This window comes from Neopsephotus bourkii, unplaced genomic scaffold, assembly GCF_033783945.1.
Source record: "Neopsephotus bourkii isolate Nb327-2 ecotype Australia unplaced genomic scaffold, CSIRO-AGI_Nbou_v1 NB_1780, whole genome shotgun sequence".
Taxonomy (NCBI): Eukaryota; Metazoa; Chordata; class Aves; order Psittaciformes; family Psittacidae; genus Neopsephotus; species Neopsephotus bourkii.
The window spans coordinates 3,584,020-3,609,075 of record NW_026902254.1 but is presented as its reverse complement, the minus strand read 5'-3'; the positions used below and the strand labels follow the sequence as shown (position 1 = coordinate 3,609,075).

Genomic DNA, 25,056 nt, shown 5'->3' with positions numbered 1-25,056 from the left:
CTTCATTTGTAAAATTATATGAACAGATGTCATGATCCACCTAACTGCTAATTAAAAATAACTTTCCTCTTTAAAGTAGCTGAAAAACCTGCTTAATATTCGGTAAAATCATTAATAAAGTGACAAGCTAAATATAGTTACATGGATGAACTAATGATGCATAAGGTCAAGGCAGGTATCAAGTCATCAACTCTTATGTGTACAGAAACGTGACAAAACGCTTACATTATCACAGCTGATCAGACAGTGCACGTTTTGTAAAGGGCAGAAAGTATCATACTGGCCATAAAAACATCCAGTACTGGTGTTCCAAATCACATACTGACTTTGCTCCAGAGTTAATACATAAGCAGTTGGTCCCTAGAAAGAAAGAAAAAGGGTGAGAAAGATGTTTGAAAACTGGCTACAAAGACAGCATGTTTTGTATTGTTTGGGATATTAACTTTTTATTATTAACAGCACTTTTGGGGGGCATGCTGGTTGGAAGAATGTACAGGTTCTTTACAATGCAACCAACTAACACATAATGTGGTCTCAGTCTCTTATGTGGCACAGAAATTGTTAGACATACACAGTACGTCTTAAAGTACAGATTCTGAAAGTCATCTTGTTTCAGTTACAAACCAGTGTGAAATTCCACATCCAGGAATGTTTAGTGCCACTTCAGCACCAGCATGTGCTGCTTGACTACTGCCACAACCCTCACCCATGGGCTGCCTCCGAGGGGAAGGTGCCCCACCAGGGCAGCACACCATGTATCTCATCTATCAGCCTTCCCTTGTACAGGCACATAAGGAATTTCCTAGCTCCCTTTTGTATTCTCTATCAGGAATCCCTTCTGTTTCCTTATTTCCTACAATTTCCAGGTACCCTGAAATACCTGGAATAACCCCCTCCTTACAGCATGCACCAGCTGACGGCTTTATTAAGAACTACCATCTCCACCAGGTTGTGAGTGGAAGGAATGCACCTGAGTACCTGTTCCTGCTGCTGCAGTACCTCCGCATGAAGACACTTTTGGACAGGGATTTTTACCAAAATTCTATTCAGCAAAACTTTCACATGTGCTTGGTAATTTGAGATACAAATGGTGGAAATCTGCATTATAGACCATGCTACCATCTCTCTGAAAAGAGCAATATTGGTTACTTGGAAATTGAGTGCTTCCCTGTGAATAAATGCATCTCCTAAGGGAGAAAGAATCTATATGTGTTAGATGTTGGTCAGGCTAAGCCAGACTGCTGCCATAGTGGGCTCAGGGGAGTGATCAGGTACACAGCAGTCCAAGGTGGAGTAGACTGCCTAACCAGCCTGTATCAGAGGAGGTGGATGCAGATGGACTTGTGGAGCCTGAACAAATCCATCATCTTGCTGCAGCTTTGCTGTCAGCTGTAAAGAGGATCAAAGAATGTTTACATACCAGTAAGAATCCCGGGCAAGCTCCTAACCCTCTCCTGCCACCTCTCAACCTTTACCCAATCCCACCCAAACTGTCATAGGCTGTGTATTCACAACTGAAGCGCTGTGAATGGGCTATCCCCATTGTGTCTGTCCTGGACACACCATTTATACAAGCTAAAGTCCAATCAGGGTTTACAGATGCTTGGCAGTGTACTATGAGGACAACAGCTACTACCAGATTAAGTGTGGAGACAGTCTAGGAAAAAAAAACCAGATTATGTTTATAACTAAGATACACTTTTAGCTTTCTTTTTTTTCTTAATTCTCTCTGGAAAGATTCAGTTCCATCAGCACCAATGCTCACATAACTCCTGAATAAACGTGCCAGCAAGAAACAATTCTACCCATTGGTGGGAACCAAAGACTGCACAGAATACAAGTTAATACTGAGACCAAGTGAAAAAATCCTCTTACCTCAGGAATAGCATTTCCAATGATAAGCCAGGCTTTTTTCCCCATTCCAAGGAAATAATTACACAAGAGCACGGCGTGTTCTTCCTCATCTCCCGCCAGAAGGTACAGAAATTGCTAATTAAGGTACAAGGAAAAAAAAAAGTCTTTCTATGCAGTTATCAGCTGTGTTTTCAACACTTTATAGTGTTTTTTACCACTTCTGAAGCAGAAGACTACTCTCAGATCTGACCTGTCCTGTTTACTGGGCACTGCTTCAACGTGCAGAATGAAGCGTGAATGCTGTGAAAATCCATGATGCAGAATGGAGGTTGTGCCACAAGAAACAGGGTCTTTGCCTGAGTTATTCTGAATTTTGAGAAGAGTTTGAGATGGTAAAACCATCATATAAGATTAACAATGTCTGCTACTCTGTAGATGACAGGATTTATCTTTATGCAACAGAGAAGGCTTAAATACCCCATTTCTGCTGGCATTACATGCAGTGTTTTTTTCTGTAGTTCCTTGGAATTACAATGATCGATTTTAAGCCTAGTTTTAAAGTCTTGATCAATCAGTGTTCCTTCACTTGCACAGGACGAGCTATTTTGGATTGGTTTGTAACAGAAAAACACCCCGGAAAAGCTTAAAGCCCCAATCCTGTGCAGGGTCAATCAACTGCAACCTATCTAAGATAAAAATTCTGGTTCGTATCAGGATGAGCTTTTTAAGCTTTGGTCCTTATTCCCTGAAATAAAGTCTTCACAATAATAGAATCACAGAATAATTTCAGTTTGAAGGGACCTCACGAGCTCATCTAGTACAATATCCCCCTGAAACGGGCTGCTAGGATGCTGCCTCACATTCAAGAGGATAAAGAACTGTTTAATGCATTTCTTACGTCCGATGTGCTCCATAAATCACAAATTCCAGCAAATGACACACTATCCGGCAAAAAAGGAATCAAAGAAACATATCGAGCCACCAGTTCCTGCAAGGAAACATAACAAAGCAAGTCACTCCTTCAGTTCACCCCACTACAGTAGTATTATACCAGGTGTGAAGCACCAGTGCTATTGCCACAGATATCAATGACAAAACACTAACCGCATTGCAGCAGCAACCAGCTCATTTCAGAACTCATACCTCCCATTGAGATACGGCATAATTCTTTGTCTTTTAAAGCACAATACTCATTCATATATCTATTTTTTTCAGAGAATACAAATATCCTTTTCCAGCATCATTATGGATAGACTCCCTGTGTAGCACACATAGTCATTACTAATTTATTTCCTGTCTGTGGTCCTTCCTTTTCCAAAAGTGTAGCTGTACAACTGATGTATAGAACTGGTATGTACTTATGTGCAAGTGTGCCCACATGTGAATGCACACACTTGGAAATCCGTATCCCAGAAACTTCACTGTCTTTCCCAAGTACTTACTGCTGCTGATTGAGAACTATCTTGGACAGCATCAAGAAGCTCCTCTGGTGGATTCAGAGGTTTGATATATTTGGTAATAAAAACTGTTTTCCCACTGAGGTCAATCACAGTTGTTAGGCACTGACGGCTTGGGAATGCTGATGTACATTCAGCTTCATACTTCTCTGCTGCCTGGAGCAATTTCTCATCTTCTTGGGTATCAAACTTAAAAAGACAGTAGAATTCATACAAAAATAGTTTTATTTATAGTTTGAGCTTAAGCCTTTACTATATTTGGCCTTATTTCACCATTTACAGGAATATAAATGCAGTGAGAAATTCTTTCCTAACAGCATTCTGAACTTTTCCTGCAGTATATACTTTGGATGTCAGTTATATAAGAGAGGTCAAAGTAACGCAAAATCAGGCAATGTGCATTTACTTATGAATGCACATAATGACCTGTACCTCTAAGCAGGCTCTATTAGAACACTGAAAAGTTATGGCCAAGTAAACCTGCAGGAAAGAGTATGTAACACCACTTACTAATTCAAAGTTAAACAATTATGGTTAGGCACTATCCCACATGCTACTCACACGGCATTCCATTAAAACCACAACTGAGGCTATGCATAAAATCCTATCATTTTTATATTAATAATACTGCGACAACCCAAAATATTTGCAGAGAAGGTCCAAGAAATTTTTAGATGAACCCTTATAATTCAGATATGTCTAAAATTTCAATGCTTTTAGATGAGATTTTCCAGAAGCAAATCTAGCACATATTAACTATGTAACAATGACAATTATTTACTCACACATCACCTAAGATGTCATCTTTTAAAGGTACCAGGATCAGTCAAAATAGTTTGTTTCACCCACTTGGAATCCCTTGTATATTAACAGCCAAAACTTACAGCCTCTGGCACTTTGTAAATTCCAATGTAGTCATTCGCTGCAAATATCACTGACAAATAAACAACTCCTATATCAGCGACAAGCAGTGCAAAGCGCAAGCAGATTGCTGAATAGCACAAAACTAAGCTAAATCTTACACAGGGAACAATAGGAATCTTGCAGCTGATTTAATGAATATTGTACCTTCTTAAGCATTTCATTCATCTAGATAGAGATTCAGGAAGGAGAGGGAGGAAAAACAGGTAAAGAAATGAAAAAAGGTATTTTAAAATCAAACTAAAACTGAGCTTAGCATCTTAAAGCAGCACACAAGTATTTCAAATGATTTAACTTCAGCAGAAATGGCTAGCAATAGAACAAAGGATGGCAAAACATTTAGTTTTTGTCATTTTATGTTAAACACTTTCACTAGTAACTATATGTGGGAATATCTGTTTGGGGAGTTGCAACACAGAGTTACAACTTCTTCTGTCATGGTTAGAATATACACACCTGTCACTTTAGTAGAGTTTCTGTAGAAATGTACAGATTTCATTAGACACATGCTACCTAAAACAGAACAGTCTCTTAATGAATTCTGTCTTGCTTTACCTGGTTTCCTCTAACATCAAATTGCATCTTACTGTTTTCTACTTATTTTGCTTTGAAAAACAGATTATTTGAAAATCCCGTACGTTTGCTAAAGAACTGATCCAGTTTGGCTTAGGTCAATAAACCAGCTGTAAACTAAACCTTGTGAAGTTTTTACAAGATTTAGAAAAAACTCTAATGCAAAAAGTGAACAAAAATCTGGGAAAACTCACACGGATTTCTTAATCACAACTGGTTTTTCTACTGTTTCTCAAATTTTAGAGAACAGATATTCTGTATCAACTGTTTTCTATCTAGAATCACAGAATAGTTAGGGTTGGAAAGGACCTTAAGATCATGAAGTTCCAACCCCCCTGCCACAGGTAGGGACACCTCACACTAAACCATATCACCCAAGGCTCTGTCCAACCTGGCCTTGAACACAGCCAGGGATGGAGCATTCACAGCTTCCCTGGGCAACCTATTCCAGTGCCTCACCACCCTTACAGTGAAGAACTTCTTCCTTATATCCAATCTAAACTTCCCCTGTTTAAGTTTTAACCTGTTACCCCTTGTCCTATCACTACAGTCCCTAATGAAGAGTCCCTCCCCAGCATCCCTATATGCCCCCTTCAGATACTGGAAGGCTGCTATGAGGTCTCCACGCAGCCTTCTCTTCTCCAGGCTGAACAGCCCCAATTTTCTCAGCCTATCTTCATACGGGAGGTGCTCCAGCCCCCTGATTGTCCTCATGGCCCTCCTCAGGCCTCCTCCTCAGCAACAGTGTCCTCATTCCTGGTTTCACTTTCAGTGCACTTCAGTGACTGTGCATAATTTCTGGTAGTTTGGCTTTCATGGGATGATGGAAGAGCCCAGGCTGGAAAGGAATCTCAGAATACCATCTGGTCCAATCCTTTGTGGAAAACGGAGCCTAGATGAGATTATCTAGCACCCTGTCCAATCACATCTGGAAATCCTCCAGCAAGGGGGACTTTACGACATATCTAGGGAGACGGTTCAAGTGAACAACTGTTCTCATTGTAAAAAACTCCTTTCTTATATGGAGATATAACCTTTCCCGGTGCAACTTGTACCCATTGCCCCTTGTCTTCTCAGTATTGGCTCCTTGTGAGGAGAAGCTTTCACATTTATTTCTTGCCATTTAGAACAGGACTCATCTCCTCTGTTGTGATTTACTGTGCTACAATTCTTTGCTGAATCTTCAGAATGGAACATACTTCAGTCTCTTTCCAGTTCTTTACGTCTGAGTTTTGGCAGGGGACAGTTAGGTCCTACTGTCATATTTGAAATGGAAAAGAACTTATGTCAGAAAGATCTTTGACTTGAATAAAATACACTGCTTTTCCCTCTGAAGTGTTCAAATCCATTCTAAATATAGCTACCAAAGTGCATTTCACTGAGCATTAATACAATACATAACCTTTTGGTAACTGAGCATCAAATTGCATCTATACAAGAAGGTCTGAACATCTGCTCATTATTTGAAATTCAAGATGTGTAACATACAGTCCAAAGTATTTTACAATAATCTCATCCCTTAGTTGAATTTCAATGAGTTCTCTTTTGAAACAGGGCTGGAGACAGATCTTTCTGCAGATGGAGATCTGTGTCCGTACAAATTCAGTGCATTTTCTTCCTAGCAAGTAATTGCTGTGTGTAAAGATTCAGACTTCAGAACTCTTGAATAAGGTCTCATCTATTAAAAGTGCTTCAAGGCTGTTTTAAGACTGCATTTCTGGTTCTAAGCCACAGTAATAATCTCATCATTCACACCAATTAACACTAAAACCCACCCATGAATGCACTTCACTGATTTTATTTTCAACAGGACTAACATGTAACAATTCCCACAGTATTGCAGGAGAGCAAGAGAACCCAGGACTGGATAGTTTCCAAGACCGTAATTGAAAAGGAAAACAGGTTTTTAAAATGCATCATACAGATTTATATATTTATTCTGAAAAGGAAATTACATCATGATAGACCTTTCTTTCCAGATCTGTTTGTCTCTAATAAATGACAAGTGCAGCACTGGAAAAGAATGAACTGCTGCTGTCTGCGTGTGAAGAACATGCATCCTTGCTGAATGGATCTCAAAATCATTGCATAATGTTACATAAAACAGCAAGTGGTGCATGCATTGTAACAACAAATTGTTGCTGTTAGTGTAAGGCACTTCTGGTTTAAATAAAATAACTGAAAACAGTAACAGCTGCTGTTTAGAAAGAATTGTCTTCAAGATCTGGCATCATGGAGCCATAAATAATAAACGCTTTCTCTGAACAGTATAAACACAGAAAGAGGAAAATAGTTTGCACTTCCTACCTCCTTTTTGTCCACTGGTCACAAATACTCACATGAACACTTTATTGTCTACAGAAATAAATGGGAAAATGATATGCTCATAGATAATGAACACAAATATGCTTTCTATTAACACTAGAACTAGACACCTGGTGAAAGTGAGAAGTTACTTATGCATTAAGTGTCCATCTAACGTACTGGTCACTCAATTAAATTGAACTGAGTAAAAAAATTCACAGCAGAACACTCAGAATTTGTATTAAGATCTTTCTATACTTGTATTCGTGTCCTTCAGTACACTAAGCATACCTATTTATATCCCTCTCAGGAACTGCACCCCTGGAAACAAAAAGCAAGAATATGATGAACTGCCGATTAGTTACCTTCTCTCTGACTGACTCTCCAGGAATGAGCTGTGGTTCAATGGTAATAAACAGTGTTATATATGAGCCCTCACTCAGATTTTGCACAGAGTCATAACCTCTCTCGATTCCCAGGGTCTTGTCTTTGCTGTAGCCAAGGAGGACTGGAGGAATATCCACTTTAAATGTACCATCAATCTACAACATATACAGATAAATACTTCTCATTAGAAGAAAAAAGCAAAACTTTCTTCTCAAATACATTTGCTGCTTGTATTCAAACATTTTATTCCTTTGACTTCTTTATTACCCTGAATTACAAAACAATGAAATGAGAGAATATGACATATATATTGATTAACTGTGGGGAAAACATGAGACATCTCATTGTTAAATGTATTGATTACAAGTGGATGTCAGCCTGTCTTGCATATTGTGGACACTAATATTTAATGAAATGGAAATCATACACACTAGTTCTTAAAGGGTGCCAGCATTTCACTGTTTTTCTTCCAAACAGCAATCTCTGTATGGCACTATGTACCTGGAAAATTGTCAAAATGGCAAAATACAGTCTGTAGGACTCCACTTCTGAAGGCAGCATCATACCAACAGGCCTTTACCTGTTTGCAGGACGCACCAGCATCTAATGTATACACTTTCCACGCAGAAACTGCTCGTGATCTTGGGTACGACTAAAACTGGGCCCATTCAGTCAGCCTCCCCACAGAAGAGTGCTCTGATAGACTCAACAGCCCTTTGTACTTTCCTCTGCCACCACAACAGAAGATTAGGTCTTTCAGAAAAGGCTGTGTGAGATGACGGGCGGCATGCCCCACACCTGCTTGGGCAAGTATCAACAGTGGATGTAAGTAGCATTAAGAGAAAAGCAAGAAGATTAACCTCCTGTTTTGGGCAGAATTCAGGTAACTGCCATCAGGAAGGATATCTCCAGTGGATGTGGAAGATGAATAGATGACTCACTGGGCTGGTTCATCAAACATTTAAGAACAAAATTAAGTTTGATGAGAAGAAAACTAAATAATTCACTCAGAATTTCTGCTGCAGTGCAGTGGGACAGGATGAAGAAATGCTCCATTTGCTACTAAAATCTAATTGCTAGATGCACCTTGATATAACTGCTGAACTAATCAGGTTTTTCAAATTCAGTAAGAAATCCTGTTCAATTAAAAGAATGTCTAATGCTAGGGAGATGTGTGCAGGCATGCACATTATGCTTAGGGAATCACAAACTGCAAGACCTCGTCAAAGACAGATAGGAGTGCACTAACAGGAATCCTGGAAGTACTCTGGCTCTACAACAGAAAGACTGATACACCAACAAGAAGTATGAAGGACAGAGGTTGACATCAGCACTGGTAATCCTCAAAGATGGATTATAGGCTGTGTCCTTCACTACATATCGGTAATCAGTGTGTTAAACTGTCTAAGTCTGTCCATTAAGTCTCTCATGACTGTGAGCAGACACACTTTGTGGGTGAATTTCATGTATTAGAACATTTCCCTAAACCCAGCATGGAACATTTTCTTAAAAAGAGGTTCTTGTTCCTTTTTGTCTGTTGACCTGTAACAACAGTGGTGACATGATGTGTCACTGTCTGGACAGGATGGCCAAAGACTCATGAAAAGAGGGCCAGACCCTATTACTTACATCTTCTTTGAAGTTAATGAAAGATTCATTCTATAGGGCACCACAACCCTCAAACACCTAAATTTATCAATTAAACTCTTACGCACTTAAGGTTCTGAGAAGTGTCCCATATAGCCAGAGAAAAGCAAATTAGTATGTCATTAGGCATGCAATTGATGTCAAAATCTTCATGAAGTAAGAAACAGAGACTTCTGTGGTATGATGACTTGATCTATAGATGAAAGCAACTGCCCTACATAAAAAAGTCCTGCAGCAAGGTTACAATATGATAGCACTATTGATGTGAAAAACTGAGTTTCCTTAACCTAGCCCAGGATGGGTGGAAGGACAGAAGAACTACCCTATAAAGAACTGCAAGTTTTACTTTTCCCATGACTACCTGTTGATATCTCTTGAAGAAAGCTTCTCTTGAAAAGTTCTAAGAATGGGGGAAAGCAGGGACAGGAAGCGGCAAAGATGAAAATCTGGTGATTCAAGAAAAATGTGAAAAAAGAAGGTAGGTCAAGATTTCCATCACCTATCTAGGTGATATTCCTATTTGTAGCTCATGTATCAAGGCTGTGCATACCAAAGATCTCAAAAGCCACTGACAAAACCATCTAAAGTATTTGTACTTTTAATCTTGTTACTGGAAGAAACCAGGCCACCACCAGGTCAGTGTAGAAGTACGTTTGCTTATGGCTCCTCCCGTCAGAATGTTGAACTTCCTGACAAATACTCACCAGATTTGACAAAAAACAGTTGTTTCAAAGGCATTTTCAAACAATTCCATAAAAATAAGCCAACAAGTACAGAGAACATGATTAAATCTGGCATTTCATTACCAGCCTTGTTCCATTCTCCAGTTTTGTATTTTAAGACATTTACTCCAAGTTACTGACCCTTGCTTGAAAATATATGGTAGTAAATGGAATTTTAACACATCCCAGCCAGCGTCTCTCAACATGAGCATGGATTCCACTGCCTCTTTCACGATCATCCTGTTAAAAAGGTGACCAACATAACACTTTGTAAGGCACCTTAATTTCCTTTAATCCAATCAGCAATTTAATCCAGGCATTAATAAAAAATATGTATTAATAATTTACTACAGATACAAACTCATTCCTAGTACAGCAATGGTTATTCTGTATGCCTTTCAAGCACGCCAGATACCGAACAATTACAAGGACATCATGGCCAATGATGAAATGTACTTGCACTTCAGGGTTCAAGTCCTGTATAACCTGTGATAAAGAACTCAAAAATGTGAGAAGTCATCCAAAAGAGCCTTCTCAGACAAGGTAAATTAAGCTATGTCTTCTAATGAAGTATTTTGCTAGCATTTAAGAAAGCTTTTTGAAGGTAAAATTGTACGAAAATCTAACTAAATGCTGTGGAACAGAAGCATTGTTCTCACGTGTATTGCTTATCAGGGATTTCTGAAACCAGTATAATCAGCCTATACATTGTTAAAAATGAATGAATCAAAATCTGTAAAGGCTCTGATGCCATCTGAGTTTCAAGACTGTCATTCTTCCCTCTGCTCCCCCAAACACCATTTCAGTTCTGGGGACAGAATTGTGTTCTCAGTGACATGTGCACATTTTTTCATTTTGGGGCTGCATTTCCAAGAGTACTGAGTACTGCTATTCTGCTGAACTGCCTGGGAGGGCTTGCACTGGTTTCAACAGGGGAAGGAGTTATGTCAACCCTGAGAGCTTAATTTACCTCATTCCAAAAAATCAGATCAGGATGACAGCATAAAAAGTTAATAAAAATACATGAATTGGGATCATTCATCTGGAATTTAGTAAAAAATTCTGATTGTTAGAATAGAATTCAGATTACAGTTCGCATGTTGCCTCTCAATTTTAGTTACTCCAATTTCATGAAATACCAGTAAAACCCATTACATACATGTGTTGAACTTTAGCAGCAGATTATGAAGGACACGCTTAATTTGTACAGACAAAGGTCAACACTATACAGATTGCTCCCTCTAATAATCTTGCATTATTGAGTAGAAATAGAATCATAAGGAATGACAAAATAGATAAAAGAGGCACAAGAGGATGAAATCTATTACACCAAAAATACTTATTCTGTCAACTTCAAAAGCTCGTAATATTCGCTAATGTTCACTGTCCTGCAATTATGAACTCACCTCTATAGCATCGTGAAGTACTTCATCAAAAACGTTAATGAAGACTTCATCCTTCACTGACTGCAAACTATGGGTGCTGTAGTCACCATTAGGAGCTCTGAAAAGGTTAAATATACCAAAAATGGGATTTGAACAGAGCTGGAAAATTTAATACATTTGCATGCTCAAATTAAATTGCCATTACTCAGAAATAATTTTGCTTCATTTTGCTGTACCTAAATGGAAGCTCAAGTTCTTCATTCCAGCTGGGGTTTGGACCCTCTGCTGTTGTTGTCCGGCACACTGTTCGCTGAAAAGAAACTTCTACAAAAGGACGGACTAAAACCTATGAATAGACATCAAAACAAAGGAAATAAACCTCTATAAAAATTCATGAGAACATCTGAAATTACACATTTTCATGTGTTTAGAAGAATAAACATGTACTTTGTGGAGATAAGGCTGGTCAAGGCCAGATAAAACTTCAACACACTTCAAATACTGCACTTCCCACACTTCTAAGCATTTATGAAGTTCTTAAAAAAATGTTTGTATGTTAGCATTTCCAAAAGATTATGTATATTCAGAAAACTTGACATATTCATATATACCAACAGAACCACATTTTCTCTGGAGAATGGGAAAACTACTGGCTATCTAATCACAGAAGGTAACTGAAACAGAACACACGATCCAGACACCAGTGGAAAAAAGATCACTTGTGTCCTCTTATCTGTAATCCAAGCAGCCTACTGCTGCAATCCTGGCTGTCTCTGAAACTGGCTCCTATTACAGATAAGCAACTTCTACTAGACACAACAAAAATCTGATGTGATTAAAAATGGCTTAATGGGCCATTTAATTAATATTCAAGTGCATATGGCATAACCTTTTCTGTATTTCAAAAAGCTGTGATTTTGAAGGGACATCATAAGAAAAACAGGGAAAAAAAAACCCCAAAAGGCTTTCACCTTCATTCAGAAGGATGGTGGTTTACAGTAAGAGTGCGGCAGGCCCAAAATTCAGGCTGTGAAAATAGCCATGAGCAGACACATATAGAAGAGTAAGAACAGACCAGGCATATATGGCATTTTCTCCTATTACTTTTCCAGGCTTCGACTGTTTTGAGATGAAGGACTTCCCTAAGCCTGCAATAATTTTTCTTGTCCAATGCAAGAAAACCTCTTTAGTCCACAGTACACATAAGCAACTTCTCTGGGTACCTACTAAGTGCTGCCTGAAGAATGACAGCCTTCTGTTTGTTTTAAACCTAACTCCTACCAGCTTCATCTGATGATCCCTCACCCCTCTACTGAAAGAGACAGTAAACAGTCAATCCCTATCCGTGGCCTCGACATTAATCATGATTTTGTGCCTTTCTACCATATTCCTCCCTCCTCCATGTGCAGTACCGCTGTGCTGGCTGTAAAGTCCTACCATTTTTCACTGTACATTAGGCATTCTGTACTTCTGACCTCCTTATCACCTTCTCTGAGCCTTTTGCAGCTTTTTGCAAGGAGCAAGGAAACCAACCTCACTAGTAAGCCATCTTTCTGATGGTTAATGTTACTGTCTGTGGAAGAGAGGAATGCTCCCAACTTCACATAAGAAAATGCTCATTTGGTAATGTACCTGGTTGAATGCCCAATCAGGGCTATCAGCTGGGCTCTGAGCTGACGCAGAGGCTGCAAACATCTCATTAAAGGACCTTGAAGATTTGGCTGGTTGTTGAAATTTACTACGAGAGGGAACAACAACAACAACAAGACAGAGAACACATTCCAAACTATGAATCCCTCACATTCTGTATTAACCATTCTGAATTCTGGAAATACTTCTGATACTTTAATGTCATGATTTTAACCTTGGAAAGATATTTATCCCATCAAATAACACAAAATGAATGCCAGAAAGGGGTAGTGAGTGTAAAGCTCTTGCATGCCTCATTGCAAGAGCACTTTGTGCCTGCGGGCTTTATTTTCTGAAGAGCTTATCAGCCCAGATTTTGTTTTTTTCCCCCCTCTCCATATGATCTTTTTGAGCTCCGGGTTTTTCGGTTCAAGGAGATGAATCCCCACAGAATTCATAACAGTGTACACTTTTCATGGTATTCAGTCAAGGCCTCTTCAATAAAATTAAACCCATATGAGTATTACACAACCAGCAACCCATGAGTGAAATAAAATAAATGTTAATAGGTTTATTTTTATAGTGTTTCCACAGAACTTTTTTTGTATTAATGCCACACTAGAGATTATAAAAGAAACACTACTCATGGAGAAAGCAGCTCAAAACAAGGTATCATATAATGCAAGACTGGGAGGGGCTTTAGTTATTTTTATAAGACTGATGATGAATTGAAATTTTCATCTTTTCCTTCTTATCAACATGTTTCCAATATGAATTGCTTTTCCCGGTATGAACTTACTTACATAAGCCAAAAGAACCTTTATTATAGTAAAGAGATAAAACAGCAGAAGATGCTAAATTTTGTATGCACAGTAATCGGTTGGCTTGAAAATACCTCTGAGTTAAATGCAGGGTGTATTCATTTTAGGAGGGAGAGAGAGAGAGAGAGAGAGAGAGAGAGAGAGAACACTGCACTAATACATCATTTCTGGAGCTGAACCAGATGACTGTTCAGAACTCCAGCATCTCTGTGTGAAACAACATCACGCAGTGCAGGCATTGCCTTAATTTGCCTGAAGATAATGGTCACCTTTAAAATTAGAGCCAAATCAGGCTCAGTTCATTAACTTAAACAAACAGTTCGTGAAGGAGAAGAACAACATGCTCCACTGAGGAGGCAAATATAATATCCCTCAATGAAGAACTAGATTTTTTAATACTTATTTTTAGTAGTAAGACATTATGAATTTAAATTACCCTAGTAAAAGTAGGAGGCTTGCTTAAGGTATAATTCATCTGATATTACCAGAGTTATAATGTTGTCAAAGCTGTAAGTTACCTTTCAGACAGTTTTTTCCTGAACCAAATTAAGAGAGTTTTTAGTAAAACATTTCTGGAGGTTAGTAGTTACTGATAAATGATCACATTATTCTCCAAACTCACTCAACAGCAGTTCTTTATCATTATTAATAAAAAGACAAATGTGTATCATGAGGATCAAAACAACACAGATGGCTGAATTTCAACATTAGTTGCTTCAGCTTCCTCAAGACAGCAGAAACCAGAAAACGAACCTGTACTGGAAACAGGCATTTAAACATACCTCATAACTGGTTTTCTCACTGGAATATCATAAGCTCTAACAATGTTCACTAACAGTTTGATGTCTCCATCTGATAAATTCTGCGCTGTGACCTTCTTCCTTTCTTTTCTTCTTGGCCTTAATGGTCGTTTTGGCTCTGCCAGTTTAAAGAGGCTGAGTCCCAAAATACTAATAATCATGAAACAGATAGCAGATAGTTAGTAATTCTTGCATAGAATGCAACATTTTAGTGTTCCCATGATACACATGCACATTAGATATATGCTGCTGTTAGTACCACACAAAACTAGAAAATGTCAAAATGTTTTAATTGTTTAGTAGTACACAATCCAGTATTGTCTTCCAGTTCAGAAATTCTAACTTAAATGTGCAGAAAAACTTTTTTTGGGGGGAGGGGTGTGGGTATGTTTGTTTTTCCGTTTTGTTTTGGTTCTTCCCCCAAACCAGGTAAGCTACAGTTACACAACTTCAAGATAGATCTAAACTACAGTGCTATAAACCAAGGCATCTAGCAGATAACAACCACTGTATGGAATAAGCAAAAAAAAATCTAATTACACAGCTATGTACAACAAACAATGAGCTATAGAAAGGAATCATAATGAATATGGCACAACATACCCTGGACCCTCAGAACTTACAACCCAAGGCAAAGCAGAACCAAAGAAAAAATAAAAACAGGAGAAGAATAAAAAGCAGATGTATGTTTTTACACATCATTGATATTAACTGCAGGCATTCCAAAATGTACTTTGAAAACTGATAGCCAATGTCATTATTTCCTTATATAATTAAAACCCCCAGAGTAATTAGTGTTAAAATAACACAAAACCAAGACTTACTGAGATATCTCACTAAGTAGATGGTTTTAAAACTCATGGTGTATTTTAAATTCACTAACCATATGTATCAGCAAATATGAATTAATATTCATGATAAGAAAATATCAGTGAAGCAACTGATTTTAAACAACTCCAAAAGCTGGTTATAGACTCATTTGGTTTCTTCTATTCTGTGATGTGAAAACATGAGCTAAAAAACAGGATGAGCTCTTCTGTAAGAGAGCAAGTCTCTGTATCTCCAGCAGATGGGACTGTTTAGATTTATACTGCTCAGTGAAAAACCTTTGGCTGCACTTTAAGAGTGTCATGTTTACAGTGAACACAAGCAAATTCTACATGGAAATAAAAATAAATTCCACAACTTGTTTGATTACACAGCTTTTAAGCGAGCAACTTTAAGAGTCATCTGTGCTGGGAAGATTAATAAATGTCATACTCCACAAGTATGGCAATTGGAACAGCCATTCGAAGAAAGTGCTTAAAGTAATTTAAAAAAAATATTAAAAGAAAAAAGAAGGCATTTCCAAACCCAGTAACATTGCTGAAAGTAAACAGCATTTGACAATATACAGATACATGAGAAGTAAAATAAGGAAAATGACTATTTAAAAAGATATCTATTGCACATTATTTGCAGGGCATGTGCACTAGCTCTAAGTGAGCACCACCTACAGAACTAGTGGTAGCATTACTAGCTCCAATGCTTGTCTGATATTTGGACATCATTCAGTCTGGCACAATCCTAGGGCTATGCTCAGCTCATCAGATCACAGCCTGATGCATTATATGGACTAAATCTTATCCCCATGCTGCCACAACTTCTGCCAAACCCAGACTTTTTCTTAAAAAAGGTTTTACACACTCTGTGTATCAATACTGGCAGAGGTGCACTTAGTAATTGGAAGTTTATATGTTACACTAAACACAAAATTGCATCAGCTGTTAGGCACATCAATGCTCTGCAAAAAAAGATCAGTTAGTTTTACGTTACTATTATATTTTGATTGAGAACAAATAAAGACAGCTCTCTTACCCCAGGCTGGGAATCTCCTCTTCATTAACAAGGTCAGAGAGAATGAAATGGTGTTTTGCTATGAGGAAACGGTTTATTACTGATTCTCGAACCTGTGAATGCAGAGGGAGAAGAGACCAAAATACATTTCTAATCCAAACCTACTGCAAATATTTGCATTCTATTAAATGCAAACAAATCTCCAAATGCACATTATTTTTTTCCACTTTTAAAAGACTCCTAACAACTATATTTAAGCAGATTGACATAGTGCCTTTGTCTTTTTTTCCTACCACAAATGCTAGTAATGCCTTTATATAGTGCACCACTGCAGAACAGCAATACCAAAGACCTGTCTGAAATACATCTCCCCCTTTGTTATTTATAAAAGATTTTAAGTTACTACTATTATATCTTTGTTTTGAAGCAACAGGCATATAAAGATCACATTTCTGGGTGAACTGGATTTCAGTTCTGATGGGAGAAGTCTAATTTTCAAGCACACCTGACAATTTATATAACTGTAAAATACCCAAATAACTGCAAAATACCCAAATATTATTCTAAAAAAAAGGATATTGTATTTGATCTAAAAGAGTGACAAATCAAGGTACCATAATGCTTATTACCCTGCACTACTATACCATTATTTAGTGCACTGCATTTAGTGCACTGATGTTTGAGTGCACATTCAAGTATCAGACAAAACATATGGGGCTGACATGGACATGACAGCTGTGTTAAAATAATGTTTTTTATATTATCATACTGAATCTGGGCTCTGGCACTTGCCCGGAAGATTTAAACACTCTTCATTGTCTAGGATTCTTTTACAAACCATTCTTTCTAACAGACAAACTGTTTTGTCCTACATCATATCAATGTTACCATCACAGTGTATGTTTCGCTGGCTGCCTATGATTTAGTACATGTCCTGTTATTTCCAGTACTGGTAGGAAACTGGTAGCCATGTTTTGCACCTCCTATTTTGCCAAAATAATCTGAAATGGCAAACTTCTCTTGGTTATATGACCAATGTTTTCATATACTATAATACCACAGTGAAGGTGATGTGATGGAAGATGTGCCCTCTGCCTCAGGCTGCAGGACAAGACACAATGTGTATCACATCTTTTGCACAGGTTAGGGCCACTTTCATGGAGATAATAAAGTTCTTAGCATCGCAGCTTACAAGAAGGAAAATAGGGAGGAAAGAGAAAACAGTGAATGCCTGGGACACAACAGTACAAATCTCTGGGACACTGGAGCAAAAGAGAATTTACAGAACTGCTGGAAAAATCCAGAATGGCTGGTCATCTTGTATATGGCATCTTTTTCAGTAACATTAAATGAGTCATTTATAAATCTCCACTTGTTCAACTAGACCAGTTTCAGGCCCAACTTGAGACTTTAAATATGTCTGTAAGTCATGTTTAGAGATGAGTAAGTTTTTAATATTCATGGAAATGAAGCTTCCAAGTATAGAAGCAACATATGGTCTAGAGAAATATGGTGGATCCTTATTTTTTGCAGCTTACCTTCTGTAGATAGTTGGCAACAACTGCTCTGTGGGCATCTAAGTAATTTTTGCTGTCAACCACATCCCTCTCTTGCAGTCTCTTCTCATAGTCCTAAAGATATTTACTAGAGTTTGTGATTTGAAACATATTCAGCGCTTTATTACATACATGAAAAATGGCACATATTTCATTAATATTAATGTATGGATCGCTATAAACCAAAACAGATGTCAGAGGTTTATAAAGCTATTTTTAATGCTAATGTATACAGCAACAGCACTGCTAAACTACCATGAATATAGACAAGAATTCCATTAAGTTACAAGATTCATGTGGTTTAAATTACTATGAATAACTTGAAGATTTCCCTCACTTCTTTTAAAGCTAACTTTGACCTGCTGCTGTAAACTGAAATTCCATTCGAACTGGAAGTGGCTTCTCTTACTGCAGCTGCAATAGCTGCAAATATAAAGGAGAATCCTTTTACAACAGAAGTGATGCAGTATTTATGGAGGATGACCTGAAATGTGAACTGTGTTTTAATACATGTAACGAGTGACACAACTGTACTGACAGGTGCAACTTTTATTCACAAGTTTTGGAAGGTGTCTCATAAATTAAGAAAAGGCTAGAGCTGACACTCAGCTTCCAAGAAAAACAGAGTCTACAAGTCCAGGGGTCTCTCCAGACCTGCAGGCTCAATGGAAGTCTGCAGGTTGGCTTTAGAATCACAGCTGCTTATCACTTAAAAGCTACTTGGTAAAATCAAGTTGGGGCTGCCTGTTCAACAAGCATGTGGAGAAACTGGATGAGGTCCACTAATAGGAAGAAGTCAGAGGCATATAGAACATGATCTACAAGAACAGGTCAGAATCTTAGAATAATGTAGGTTGGAAGAGAACTCTGGTTGTTATCTGATCCAAACCCTCACCCACAGCAGGAACAACTGCAATCAGGATGCTCAAAGGCCTTTGACAGTTGAATTTTCAGTACCTCTAGAGATGGTAACTCTACAGACTTGCTGGACATGTTCTAGATTTTGAATACATTCTTTGTGAAAAGTGTTTTAATTATATTTAACTAGAATTTCTCTTAAGAGTGACTTGTGCCTGTCATCATCTCGCCACTAAGATGAGCCTTGCTGTTTTTGCTGCTCTGTCTTGCTAGGTACCTGAAGGAAGCTGTAAGAGTCCCCACTTAACCTTGCCTGCTTAGGCCAGAGCAAATCTTAGTCTTTTCAACTTCTTGCATGTCAGGTGCGTCAGCCCAGTAGATGTACTGGCAGCTCTGTGCTGGACTTGCTACAGTATTTCAGTATCTTTCTTGCACTAGACAAGGTGTTCAACTCAGTCTGGTCAGGAACAGATTAATGACCAACCCTGTATTTGCCCATAACTATTTGAGTTGGTAGAATGTGCCAAACTCATCTCTCTAGTTCCAGACAATACAACAAGAGAAAACAACCATTAAATACATCTTGGATGGCTCAGGTTGGACAGGATCTATTCCTTGTGGTTTTTTTTATAATCATTGGAAAACACTGGGACAGGTTATCCAGAAAGGCTATGGAATCTCCCAGTTAGAGGTTTTGAAAACTTGGCTAGACAAATACACAGCTGACCTCATCTAGTGCTGGCAACAGTCCCACCACTTCAGTGTAAAGTGTGGGTAGATGACCTCCAAACAATATTTTCCAAACAATACTGCCACAATTCTATGAATTTTCAGACTTCTTTGCCAAATAGCAAGTAAAGCAACTAGGAACTATTCCACTTTAAACTTAGTTTTAAAGATCATGCCACATAAAATTAACTTGGAATGGATGATCATAGGTTTATCCAATTTACCCTTAAACAAAAAAAGAAAAGAAATAAACAAATTCTTAAACAATAGTTCTCAATTTTGAGTGAGAAAAATAAATAAAGTCTCTAAAAATCAATGTGATCAGAAACATGTATCAAAGATGTGGCACATCTTTTTAGGTACAAAACTAATCTAAAATTTAAAAAGGAAAAATACTTATTGCAAAGAGCCAGACATGACTGAATTAATAAATACCTTTAAAAAAGAGATAATCCAAAAGTAATGGAAGAAAGAATTTTTTTCAAATAAATTTATGTAAGAAGAAGTAGGGATTAAGCAGCAGTTGCCAGAATCAGAGATGAAGGCTGGATATGGTCCTGAACAACCTTATCTAGTTGAAGATGCCCTGCTCTTTGCAGGGGGGTTAGAACTAGATGATCTTTGAAAGTCCCTTCCAACCTATTCTACGATCCTGATCCTACTAAGGAAATGAACACACTAAAATGCTCCTTAGCTACATTAATTGCTAAAGAACAAAAGCATGCGTGACTTAACACTTATAATGGAGTTGAGATTAAAAATAATTGAAGTATGACCCAAATAAAAACTGCACACATTGCATTTCAGTAGGGTTCTTCACAGACAGGCAAGGACAGGGTAAGCTAACTGAAACAATTGCAGAATAACTGCAACATAAGCTGTAGCAAAACATAAAAAGGTTTTAAGTTTTGTTAGTCCTTGCTTCCAGCAGCCTCCACAGAAAGGGCTCAAAAGTTAGTAAGCCTAAGCCTGAATTATCTTTTTATTATCTTTCTGTATTTGAAATCACTTACAAATAAATGAAAAGAAAGGTCTCTCACCTTTAACAAAAACTATCTTAGAATTTGTCTACAGCAGAATCACAGAATCCCAAGGGTTGGAAGGGACCTCAAGAGATCATCTGGTCCAACCCCCCTGCAAGAGCAGGGTAACCTAGAGTACATCACACAGGAACTTGTCCAGGCGTTCCTTGAATATCTCCAATGTGGGAGACTCCACAACCCCCCTGGGCAACCTGTTCCAGTGCTCTGTCACTCTCACAGTAAAGAAGTTCTTCCTGATGTTAACGTGAAACCTTCTATGCTCCAGTTTACACCCATTGCCCCTTGTCCTATCACTGGATATCACTGAAAAAAGCCTAGCTCCATCATCCTGACACCCACCCGTTACATTATTTGTAAACACTGATGAGGTCACCCCTCAGTCTTCTCTTCTCCAAGCTGAAGAGACTCAGCTTTTTCAGCCTCTCCTCATAAGGGAGGTGTTCCACTCCCTTAATCATCTTTGTGGCTCTGCCCTGGACTCTTTCAAGCAGCTCCCTGTCCTTCTTGAACTGAGGGGCCCAGAACTGGATGCAATATTCCAGATGCAGCCTAACCAAGGCAGAATAGAGGGGGAGGAGAACCTCTCTTGACCTACTAACCACACCCTTTCTAATGCACCCCAGGATGCCATTTGCCTTCTTGGCACAAGGGCACATTGTTGGCTCATGGTCATCCTCCTATCGACCAGGACCCCCAGGTCCCTTTCCCCTTTGCTACTTTCCAGCAGGTCAGTCCCCAACCTGTACTGGTACATGGGGTTGTTCTTCCCCAGATGCAAGACTCTACACTTGCCCTTGTTGAATTTCATTAAATTTGTTGTGGTTTACCTGTCTGCTTGCACAGTATAGCTGTGGAAATATTGCCTTGGAAGGAAGCTGTCTTAAAGTAAAACTAGAAAAGACTGAAGGATTAAAATTCTCACTTTTTACATATCAGCACAGCTGTACATTCTTTAAGGGACCAACTGACTTCATTGCAAGTCAAATATTAGCATTAGAACTAGAAAAGAAATATTTCAGGTAGCATTCTACCTGGAAGATTTTCTCACTGATTTCTCGTTCATGTAAGGGGACTTGCTTATAGTTTCGGAACTCTGCCACCTCCTCGCTTCTGAGCTGCAGAAGTCGGAATCTCTTTGATCTATTAAATTCCTCATCAGAAACAAAGTTAAATTCTTGCTGCAACTGTTCCAACCTGAAGAACTCCGGAACACGGGCCTCTCCACCCATAGCAGCCTAAATTAGTAAAAAAAAAATATAGTTTTACTAAAAAAAGAAACCAAAACCCTTTCATGCAAAGTGACTGAAGTCTATAAAATAACTTCTGCAAGTCTTACTTGCGTATGGCAAGGGTGGTCATTTTAAGCAAAAGCAACTGAGACAGATCGAACAGAGACTGAAACACCGAGTGTTTTAAAGTGGGGATTTGTGGAGCAAAGTATACATATTTAAGAATACAATAAAATTCTATTTCTTCATAACATAATAAAGAGTAGGAAAACTGCAACACAGCAGAGTAACCTAGGCAGCTGTGCTGTAAAGATGATTCATTTACACAATTTCAGCTACGTAAACAGGTCCTCAATTTGATGTTCAGAAAAGCTGCAACTTCTACAACACACTAGATCTATTTGTGCAGTTGTCACTGTGAGAAACTTCCTATTTAATATCATACAAGTGCACTGGGAATACTCCTGCTCCTTAAGGAAACAAACTCAAAACGTGTATTTTTTTTTATTATTTATAAATTAATCAGTTTGCATATTCCCTTATACCTATTTTTCACCATTAGAATATTACTGAATGGATTAATAAATCATACTCATTAATAATTAAGTCACTATTAAATAGATTAAGAAATCATATTTTAGTAAACATTTTGCTTCTTAAGACTCACACAGGTATGTCCATAACAAATTCAAATGCTAGTACCTCCCTGGCATGCATGTAGGTTGCCTGGGAAGGTACTGGTGAGTAGGTGTTTCACAGCTCCATTAGCCCTACAGCTCTGCAAAAGCCACTTACCATGATCAACTGCATCAGAGCTGCATTGCTTGGGTCATTTGGATCAAGTTTTGCTTCCGCTGCCCACTTAGCTAGCTTCTTCATGTCAGTTAAGCCTGATGTGCCAATGGATGCAATAGCATCTGTATTTTTTAAAGCACTAAAAAGACAGAATTGATCCCACTTATACCATGCATATGATTTAGCAATAATAAAAAGAAAAAAAAAAGAAGTATTTAATACAATCTTAGGAAAAAAAACCCAACCAAAACCAAAAAGGTCCCCACAACCTGAACAGTAAATTCCACTACACACTTCTTAATTGCAGCTTTGCGAATGGAGGAATGATGAACTGCAAAGGAAAACAATGGGGAAACACAAAGGAACTGGTGGAAAAGAACTTTTATACAAGGTAATAAGGTGCTTATTGACACATCTGTGATACACCTACAGTATTCCATGTTGCCTCCTTGTAAAGCATGAAATGTAGCATGAAATATTTGGCAATCCATACTGAAACGTACTTCTCAAGAGACAGTCCTCACTTGCCCCTATATCTTTGATCTGTACCCTGGATGGCTTACTCAGACCTGCATTGTAGTCTTGTCCCTTCCCTGGTATTTCTGGGTAGATCCTGGGGCCTGATTCCTCCCCTTGCCATGTCAGGACTGCTGCCAGTAGCCTGCTCTGCCTGTCATGCCTGTAAGACTGCATGCTGGCTGGCAAGGACACTAACTGTGCTGGGAACCTTTTTTCAGCCTTCTCCTTTGTGGCATAGCCTTGCTTTTGGCCCTCCTTGACACTAAAAGTCCCAGTTCCACTCCTTATCCTTTGGACACTTCTCACTTTATTAGACTCAGAGCAGACAAAGAACTACGGTAGCTAGTATGAAGGCCATTTGTACATTGACTTGCCAGCCAGGCTTCTGGAGTCTTCTCACAAAAGCCATCCCTGAAGCCCCTCCACTACCAAAATCTTGCCACATAAACCCAATACACCAGGACATGCATGTTATTAATCAAATACCACAGAGGGTGGATGTTGCCCTTTCTTTTTTTAGGGGTGATAATTTGAGTCTTTGATCTCTGCTTAGTTGAATATTTTCAAGAAAGCTTTAAGAGCTTATGGATCCTTCTCACACTTGGTTAGAATCAGCCAAATATCCAGCAGTTACTGGAGTAGCAGATAAAGTGGTAACATGGAGGTTTTATCTTTAGGCATCAGTCCTGACAAATGCCACTGAATCACAGTTGTGCTGAAAAGCTAACGGGTAGCAAAAACTAACTTTAGGCATGAAAAGCTGTCTCACAGCAAACAATGGAAAGTCACAGATGACTGAATCACCCTTTAGAGATGAAGAAAGAATCTTTTACAGCTAACTTCTGAAATTCCCTGGTTTTCCATTTACTACAGTGATTAGTCTCCAGAGTTTAAAGTTAGCCTTTGGGAATACATCCTTATGTTTTAATCTTACTGAAGTCAGCAGGTTATTCACACACTGATGAGAAAATTACTCTCACATTTGCAGCTTGGGTCAAAAGTAGCAACATATTGATTTGGATGCCAATGTCTAACCTCTAAATAAATAAAATGTCAGAATCTAATCAGCTGGAAAAGGTACTTGCTCAGTGTTAATAAGTTCAGGAAAACTCTTAAGGCTTTACAGTGAAGTTACCTGAAGACATTACAAATGCAGACTTTAAGTACCATTTCCTTGACTTTATTGCAATTATATAAAAGCAACAAGATGGATAAATCATCTACAATACTCAATTTGCAGCCACAGGGCAAATTAAGATTGTTTTGAATGGAATAATATACTCATTTCTGCACGTCAATACACTTCTGGTGGAGAAAAATTGCAAAAGAGTATTATCTTGGAATGATTCGACAGATGAGAATTTTTCACTGATTAATTCACTAACAGTGTCAAGCCCCTACACTAACTTCTACTGCTTTCATAGCGTACCCTTTATCATTAATTATAGAGAAGGCAGTTAAAGCGTGTGTCCCAACAGCCTCCCCAAATACACTCCAGATTAAGAAAAAGATGGAGTTTCTGTTCTGAGCAAAATTACAGGAAATTTCCTTGCCAGTACAGACATTCTCTATTAGAAAATCATAAAAGTGTATTAATCAGCTTGAGTTTAACTTTAATATTGTTGGTAATTAATATATTAAAAGATTAAATTTCTAATTAAAACCTGTTTACCAAAACTGTGTACCCTAAGACATCTGCAGGGAGTTACAGCTCAAAGTAAAATATCTACATTTAAGGAAAAAAGATTATGATAATCCTTGTTTATGAAAGCCTCGGGTTTTTTTAAATACTAACATAATCAGTTTCCCCTGAATCACTGAAAATTCCTATCATATTACCTTGAAATGCTTGTGTTTTGCTGAGACACTGGGGGAACTAAGGGGATTCCTTTTCCTCCAACCGCCCAAGAGACACTATTAGATACTTTCCCAGAGGTCATTAAAGTCATCCTGTTGCTACCATCAGCTTCAAATGAAAAGGACACACCTAT

General features: G+C 38.3%; 1 protein-coding gene across 2 annotated transcripts in view; it reads right to left on the bottom strand.

The window, feature by feature from the left end:
• LOC133226372 (complement C1q tumor necrosis factor-related protein 7) overlaps window positions 1–25,056 on the bottom strand; it is a 72,959-nt gene that overhangs the window by 4,408 nt on the left and 43,495 nt on the right. For both annotated transcript variants that reach the window (XM_061379861.1, XM_061379862.1), the window contains 15 exons: window positions 24,905–25,052; window positions 22,547–22,685; window positions 21,554–21,757; window positions 17,875–17,967; window positions 16,358–16,449; window positions 14,483–14,650; window positions 12,883–12,988; window positions 11,487–11,596; window positions 11,272–11,368; window positions 10,007–10,105; window positions 7,475–7,651; window positions 3,297–3,500; window positions 2,753–2,842; window positions 1,876–1,989; window positions 226–360 (listed from right to left, as the gene is read on the bottom strand). In XM_061379861.1, the coding sequence (XP_061235845.1) occupies window positions 226–360; window positions 1,876–1,989; window positions 2,753–2,842; window positions 3,297–3,500; window positions 7,475–7,651; window positions 10,007–10,105; window positions 11,272–11,368; window positions 11,487–11,596; window positions 12,883–12,988; window positions 14,483–14,650; window positions 16,358–16,449; window positions 17,875–17,967; window positions 21,554–21,757; window positions 22,547–22,685; window positions 24,905–25,052 (1,976 nt within the window). The remainder of the gene's footprint in view (window positions 1–225; window positions 361–1,875; window positions 1,990–2,752; window positions 2,843–3,296; window positions 3,501–7,474; window positions 7,652–10,006; window positions 10,106–11,271; window positions 11,369–11,486; window positions 11,597–12,882; window positions 12,989–14,482; window positions 14,651–16,357; window positions 16,450–17,874; window positions 17,968–21,553; window positions 21,758–22,546; window positions 22,686–24,904; window positions 25,053–25,056) is intronic.